Consider the following 1,578-nt stretch of genomic DNA (forward strand, 5'->3'; position numbering starts at 1 on the left):
CAATCAAAGGCCAAGCCCTGGCTGCTTTTGTGCTAGAATTTCCTCCACATCAAGAAGTGGAGCCGGGAGCCCTTGTTATCATACCTAACACAAAAGAAGTCGGGATGGAGAGCCAAAATAGTTCCCCATGGTGGAGCCTATTTGTGGATGGAGCCTCTAATGGGGATGGTGCAGGAGTTGGAATTGAGTTAATCAGCCCGGAGGCGCACAAGATCAGACGCGCGACCCATCTGGCCTTTCACGCAACCAACAATGATGCTGAGTATAGGCCCTGATCAACGGTCCCAAGCTAGCTTTGGAAATGATGGTGGAGAATTTGAATGTGTTTAGTGACTCCATGATTGTGGTATATCAGATAAACGGAGGGTATCAAGCTAAGGGGCCGAGAACAAAGCTTTACCTGAAGTATGCGCAAAGGATAATCGCAAGGTTCAACGAGGTGAGGCTGGAACTAATCCCGCATGGGAAGAATGAAGGCGCGGACGAGCTAGCTAAGCTCGGCTCATACCGTGAGGCCACTCTACTAGGGGTCATGCCCCTTGACATACAGAGGCAGCCTAGTGTGCCCGAGCACGAGGTGGGAAGCCTCAGTGATGACCTCGACCCCACGTGGATGACACCTATCTTAGCATACATAAAAGAAGGTTCACTTCCGGACGAAAAGAATGAGGCAAGGAGGATAAGATACAAAGCAGCCCGCTATGTGATATACGATGGGATCCTATATAGAAGAGGGTTCAGTGTGCCTCTCCTCTAATGCATAGATGGGGATGAATGCAATTATATCCTAAGGGAAGTACACGAGGGCATTTGTGGCAATCACTCGGGGGGTAGCTCTCTAGCTCAGAAAATCCTCCGTCAAGGCTACTACTGGCCAACGCTGAAAAAAGACGTCTTCGAATTCTCCCGAGCTTGTGATAAGTGTCAGCGATATGCCAATTATTACAACAGCCCCGTGGCCTCTCTCACATCCCTCATGAGCCATTGGCCCTTCTCTATGTGGGGAATTGATCTGATTGGGGAACTCCCGAAGGTCAGGAGAGGTGTCAAGTATACGGTTGTTGCGGTAGACTACTTCACTAAGTGGGTAGAGGCCGAGCCTCTAGCCACTATCACGGCAAAAAAGCTCAAGGAGTTTGTACACAGGGCTATTGTGTGCCGCTATGGAATCCCTTACAAGTTGATATCTGATAATGGGAAATAATTCGATAGTAAGGAAATGCGAAAATTTTGTGAGCAGCTGGGGATTCAGAAAAGTTTTAGTGCGGTTTGCCACCCCAAAAGTAACGGGCAGACAGAGGCTGTTAACAAGATCATCAAGCACACCCTGGAGGCAAAGCTATAATAGAAAAAAGGAACATGGCCAGAAGAGCTCGCCCAGGTCCTATGGTCTTACAACACGACACCCCGAACTATAACTGGAGAGACCCCTTTTTCTCTGGTGTATGGGTGTGAAGCTATGGTGCCCGTTGAAGTGGGGGCAGGATCTTTTCGGAGGGACAACTATGACTTAGAGGCAAATGAGGTCAACCATAGGCTCTATTTAGACATAATCGAAGAAACTCGGGAAGATGCTCA

General features: G+C 48.7%; 1 protein-coding gene across 1 annotated transcript; it reads left to right on the forward strand.

Annotated features, from left to right (window-relative positions):
- Nucleotides 1-304: 304 nt before the first annotated feature.
- Nucleotides 305-757, forward strand: LOC141665105 (uncharacterized). Its single transcript, XM_074471087.1, has one exon. It carries the CDS (start codon nucleotides 305-307, stop codon nucleotides 755-757), a length of 453 nt encoding a protein of 150 aa, XP_074327188.1.
- Nucleotides 758-1,578: the final 821 nt, after the last annotated feature.

This window comes from Apium graveolens, chromosome 6 (genome assembly GCF_009905375.1).
Source record: "Apium graveolens cultivar Ventura chromosome 6, ASM990537v1, whole genome shotgun sequence".
In the NCBI taxonomy this organism is placed as follows: domain Eukaryota; kingdom Viridiplantae; phylum Streptophyta; class Magnoliopsida; order Apiales; family Apiaceae; genus Apium; species Apium graveolens.

Bases quoted from the DNA above. Each gene is read 5' to 3' on its own strand.
- LOC141665105 (XM_074471087.1), top strand. From the start codon at position 305: ATGGTGGAGAATTTGAATGTGTTTAGTGACTCCATGATTGTGGTATAT.